Below are 6000 nucleotides of genomic sequence, written 5' to 3' on the forward strand. Positions count from 1 at the left end.
AGGAATCTCTCCAAGCAGCTTCCTCTTCTCCCTTACATATGCAAACTATCCACCCCAGGGCGGGTGTAGCTCTCACACCCATATTCAAACTCTAATAGCCTGCCCCAGGGCCGCAGGAGGCTTTGGGGGGGACACACAGACATAAACCATTAACACCATGGTAGGGTTCACTGCTGCATGACAGAATGCATTTAGGACAATCACTTTTTAAATGATTTAAAATTGTAAACCTTGTGATCATAAAGTACAGACACAGTGTTCTCCATGGTCAGTGTTTTAGTACTGATTCTGGAAATTCCTTTATGTGGAAAAAAAGAAAAGAGTGAGCTTGTTTTTATCTAATGAATATTTTAATTCAAAAGTCTCATTCCTTTTTGTTATACATCAGAAGAAGGAAGGGGAGAGAAAATCATTACTTAATTATTAGATTGATCACGGGACTCAGTTTTCTCTGTGTAATGTGGTTATGGGAAATCAGAGTGGGTACGAACAGACCTCAGTGCCATGGTCTTATTTTCAAGATTTCTCAGACATCTAAAAGTGCTGCGCATTTTAAAAATATCCTTTCTGCACTGCAATGGATGAAAATATTTATAAAAATAAGGGCGTGTATCATCCTCGGCAACAGCAAGGCAGGGGTCAGGTGTAAAATGTTGTCATTTCTGCTGTGTCCCGGGTGTGGCAGCTTGTTCCCACCACTCACTGTCACCTTTCCTTGGGTGCAGATGGCTCCACACCGTGGTCTGATCTGATCCTCACAAGAAACCTACTGAGAGCCCTTCCCTTTATATCCATTTGCAGAGTGAAGTCGGAGCATTTGAGAAACTTAAGAACCTTATGCAACCCTTTCCATGCTGTGGAATAACTACCAGAGGTTAGATCTGAAGCCCAAGTTCTTCCTGGTGTTCCTTGTTTGTGTTTCCTGCCTTGACCTTATCCTAAGCTGACCTCTGCTGCAGTATATACTGTTGTTCTTTACAATAAATAGTTCTTGTGTGATTGGATGACCTTACAGAGTTTGTTCATATTCTTGTGTCCGTGCTGATAGCTTGTGAGTGGATATATCACTCGTGGTGCAGAGCCTGAAAGTGATAAATCTGAGAATATAATAGAGGTGGTTGTTTTAAAGCAAGCAAAAGGATAGCTGGGGCGTGGTGGCACAGGCCTGCAATCCCAGCATTTGAGAGGCTGAGGCAGGAGGATCAATGTGAGTTTGAGGCCAGCCTGGGCTAGATAGTGAGTTCAAGGCCAGCCTGAACTGCATAATGAAATCCTGTTTCCAAAAACCTCAAAAAAAAAGGAGAAAAATAAATTAATAAGGTAAAAAGACAGCTTCTAATGTATATAATTGTATACATTAATTTTATTAATATGTAAAGATATTTTTGTGGCAGTCATAAAAAATCAGCTTATTATTATTCTTCTCATAATAAGCCTGATTATTGCTTTATTTACCTATTTTAACAAGAAATACACACATGCCTGTTTGTCCTTCAAAATACACACAAAAGGGGCTGGGGATTTAGCTCAGCGGCAAGGTGCCTGCCTGGCAGGCTCAAGGTCGTGAGTTCAGTTCCTGGTACTGGAGAAAAAAAAAAAAAAGAAAAAAAAATACACACGAAAATGCTACTTGACTGGTGTATTTCACATAACAGTTGGGGATAACCGTCTTTTGATGTTGTGTCTACCCATGGAAAATGAACTCAGAGTTGTAGTATATGTCTGGAGGACTCATGCAAAAGCTTCCTGTTCATAAGGCAGCTGAGCTTTTAAGTGAGTGAATTATAATTACAATTGCTAAGGGCATTTTATCATGAGTAATATTTTCACATTTTTAAATTAGACACTGACATAGTCTTGGGAGACAAACAGTTATACTGTGAACAAACATCTCTGTTGCACCATAAGGTCAAATAAATGTGACTTTGTAATAATACACCTTTAAGAATTGTATTTGTTCATGCAAGGTCATATTATGCAACTAGTTTGGAATAAAGACTGAAGACTCTAAAGAATGTTCAATCTGTTGTTTTTCTACCCCACCCATGTAGCTGCTGCCAATCTGCCTGCGCTGGGATTGGTCTTCACCTCTGATTCCACATCACTTGCTCTGTTACCTTCATTGAGTGGCCTCATTTATGCACAAACCAAAGAATCAGAGTCCACATCTTTTAGACAGATGGAGACTGTACAAACACCACTTCTCTTTTCAAATGCCTGCAGGAAAATCTCTACTCCTTTCCTTGTTGAGCTGGTGGAAATCATGCAAGTATTGACACCAGAAGTTCTGTGTTCAAGTCCCAACCACCAGCTGTTGGCTTGAAGTATGAATTTCCCACCAATAAAGCAGGGATAATAAGAACTATTGCTGACTGATCTGGAAGGGGCGGTCCCTGAGCAGCTATTTTCCTCCCATTGCTTCACTTAGACATTGTGACAATGTTTTCACTAACTCTGTTCACTTCTTAAAATGATGAACAAAAGAAGTAGAATATCGCTAATGTGTGTATACATTGCATCAAGCCATAGCCAGGCCCTTCCTGTAGGCCTTTCTGTATTATAAAGAATGAATTAATACATACAAATGTTCAACCTTTTTCAATGCTTTAAAGAAACTTGTGAAAAGAAGCGATAGTTTTCCAGTGCTTCCTAAACCACCTCTTACTTTTTCCTCCCTTGGTAAATAAGACAGTGATTTTAGCAAGGACAGCAGACTCGCTGTCCCTGCCATGTTCCACGGCAACGGTAGACATGATTAATCGATAACAGCTTTTCCTTCCTCATCACGTGAGAACAGCTTCAGGGTGCCTTACAGTAACTGACATCAGGAGGCCACTAGACAATGATCAGAGGTTTTGGCTTAAATGAAACTTACTTCTGTTTTTAGCTGTGCACACATTCTTCTGTTCCACCTATATTGAAAAATTGGTCCTTTACAAATATTCAATAATTCATCTCCACCCAAACTCTGCCTCATCCACAGCTACTACCTTCAAAAAAATCTCTAATTTTGTGTTTTCAATGATGGTGTACACACTCAAGAATAGTTTCCATCATGTTGTATCAATTTATTGATGACTGTACAATTACAAACTTGTTTGAATTTTTATCATACTTTCAAATTTGCATGGTCATTGTTTTATATTTTCACCTTTCTTTTGGAAATCATGCCAAACCACAGCTTTGTGACTGAATTTGTCCTCCTGGGACTTTCACAGAATCCAAACCTTCAGAAAATGGTATTTGTTGTATTTTTGTTTGTCTATGTTGCAACTATTGGGGGCAACATGCTAATTGTGGGGACCGTCGTCTGCAGCCCTGCTCTGCTGGAATGCCCCATGTACTTCTTCTTGGCCTTCCTGTCCTTCCTGGATGCCTGCTTCTCCTCTGTCATCACACCAAAGATGATTGCTGACTCCCTCTGTGAGAGAAAAACCATCTCCTTTGAAGGCTGCATGGTGCAGCTCTTTGCTGAACACTTCCTTGCTGGGGTGGAGGTGATTGTGCTCACAGCCATGGCCTACGACCGCTACGTGGCCATCTGCAAGCCCCTGCGCTACTCTTCCATCATGAACAGGAGGCTCTGTCATGCTCTGATGGGTGTAGCCTGGACGGGGGGCTTCCTGCATTCCATCATCCAAATTCTCTTCACTTTCCAGCTCCCCTTTTGTGGCCCCAATGTCATTGACCACTTCATGTGTGACCTGTACCCATTGCTGAAGCTTGCCTGCACCGACACACACATCTTTGGCCTTTTGGTGGTTGCCAACAGTGGGTCCATCTGCATTATCATCTTCTCCCTGTTGATCCTCTCCTACGGTGTCATCTTGTTCTCTCTGAGGAAGCACAGTTCTGAAGGGCAGAGGAAGGCTCTGTCCACCTGTGGGTCCCACATTGCTGTTGTGCTTTTGTTCTTCATCCCATGCATATTTATATATGCACGGCCCCCATCCGCCTTCTCCTTTGACAAAATGGTGGCCATTTTTTACACCATGCTAACTCCGTTGCTCAACCCTTTGATTTACACTTTTAGGAATAAGGATGTGAAAAATGCTATAAGAAAAATGTGGAACAGATTGGTGGCAATTTCTGGTGAAGAGTAAAAGTCAATCACTTTTCAAATATCAAAATCATGTGTAAAGCAGTCAAAAGATGCAATGTGTTACTGCATGTCTATAGAAATAGCCTTCCTGTGGTTGTAAGATGTCTTTACTTTCCCTTTAGGCACTACTTCTGAGCTGGTAAGTGGATATGCTTTATATCTAAATTAAAGACAGTTAAATTTTGTATTTACTCAGAAATTGTATAATCCATAAATGAACTGAAAAGTAAATTACCTAAGGGATTACCTACCACTCATTCATTCCGTGGTTTCTGTGGGTGGATTAAAATGGTTTCGCTTTAGGAATGGAAAGTTACTGCATCTGTGCAGGTGGGAAAGTGACCCTATGAAGGGTGGTGATCTCTGCGACTTGCAAAGCAAGTCTGACTCAGGACAGACAGAGCACTGAGTACCTGTAGCCCCTTAGCTGCGGGTTCTGTATGACCTGACAGTGCGGGTCAATCCTTGTTGGCTACCTAATTTGATCCTTGTTGAATTTCTTTAAAGATGCAAGGTGATCTTCCTATGTGTGAATTCATCTGTGCCAGGTAATCTCCCCATCCAGTATAATCAAGTAAAGGAGAGGGAGAGGGCCAGATTCCAAACAGGAGCAGCAGTGAGTATTTCTTATTCCAGAACAGTAAAAGAGAGCTCTGGAGAGACACCGTATTAGTAACACCACACTAAAGCTGAATCTGTAATCACCCTTTTGCCCTTTAAGAAGAGAGTAACCAGAGGTGCAGAAATTACAAAAGGATTTTAAAAGAAGATCACACTGCAATTTATGTGGTGATTTTCTTTTTCCTTGACTTTGACTACTGAACGGAAATGAATTCTATTTGAACAATGTTCAATGAAGAGATCACTTAAATTTAGAAACCTTTTATATATCATTGCCATCATTAAGGTCTGTTATTCTCAGATTGTCAGGTGACTTCTGGAATAAATTTGTTTATAGTGAACATTCAGTTTTTCTTACTGTATCAAAACTAATAAAACACTAACTGACATTATGTTCTTTGTATCCACACCATCTCCAAAGTTAATACATGTATTTTACTAGTTTTTTTCCTCAGAACAGATGTGGCAAAAGATAGATAAGAATTCGCTACCTCCTGTGGGGAAGTTGATTATGGATTAAGATTAGGGTCTAAAATATAATCTGCAATAAGTGTCTGTGTTTTGTAAAACCAATTTTGTAACAAAAGCGTGCTAGACATGCTAGGGAGTATTCCCAGTCCTTTCCCTTATATCTCCATTGTATGCCTGTCCTCGGAGCAAAAGTTATTTCTCAGTGTCCTTTCCCTTCACAGTGACTTTTGATATTTAGTAAGTCATTTACCCCTAAGAACTAGCTGGAGAAATTAGGATTATTTACTTTATGAGTCTATGAATCTGAGATTTGAAGAACAATTAAATGAAACATTATTCTAGTCAGATTGTCGTGTCCAACACAGTTTCTTATCTCTTTGTCTCACACTCAAATGCAAACTCATTTTTACTATTTTAACTCAATATCTCACTGTGAACTCTGGTAATGTTAAAGAAAAATTACAATATTCACCAGAGGAATAAGCAGATATTGATACACATCTAGCCCAGCTTTTCCTCTCTCTGTATTGATGAGCAGAATTTTGCAAAATTTTATCAAAATAATGCTTGCTATTTTAGCTTTCAATTTATTTGTCTTTTGATTTTGCTTCAGCACTGTGGAGATCATTCCAACGTTTTTAGAGCTTAAGCTGTGTAGCTTATGTTCACACTAAATCAGTTTGTAGTTATTGTAGCTATTCAAAGAACTTTCAAGGGGCTGGGGATTTAGCTCAGCGGCAAAGCGCCTGCCTGGCAAGCGCAAGGTCGTGAGTTCGGTTCCCGGTACCAGAGAAAAACCAAAAAAA

General features: G+C 40.0%; 2 protein-coding genes across 2 annotated transcripts in view; both read left to right on the forward strand.

Moving 5' to 3' along the window:
- The window catches only part of LOC102025936 (olfactory receptor 4C11-like), a 29894-nt gene that overhangs the window by 2239 nt on the left and 21655 nt on the right, over nt 1-6000 (forward strand). The window contains 1 exon segment of the mRNA XM_013506351.1: nt 802-874. Coding sequence (XP_013361805.1) covers nt 852-874 — 23 coding nt within the window. The 5' untranslated portion in view covers nt 802-851.
- Nucleotides 820-4232, forward strand: LOC102025276 (olfactory receptor 4C15-like). Its single transcript, XM_013506350.1, has 2 exons — nt 820-874; nt 2052-4232. Exon 2 carries the CDS (start codon nt 3075-3077, stop codon nt 4101-4103), a length of 1029 nt encoding a protein of 342 aa, XP_013361804.1. The 5' UTR covers nt 820-874; nt 2052-3074; the 3' UTR covers nt 4104-4232.

Source organism: Chinchilla lanigera, unplaced genomic scaffold, assembly GCF_000276665.1.
Source record: "Chinchilla lanigera isolate Chin_1 unplaced genomic scaffold, ChiLan1.0 scaffold00110, whole genome shotgun sequence".
Classification (NCBI taxonomy): domain Eukaryota; kingdom Metazoa; phylum Chordata; class Mammalia; order Rodentia; family Chinchillidae; genus Chinchilla; species Chinchilla lanigera.

What these genes read in the sequence shown, in the direction of transcription:
- LOC102025276 (XM_013506350.1), top strand. Translation starts at nt 3,075, where the DNA reads ATGACTGTACAATTACAAACTTGTTTGAATTTTTATCATACTTTCAAA.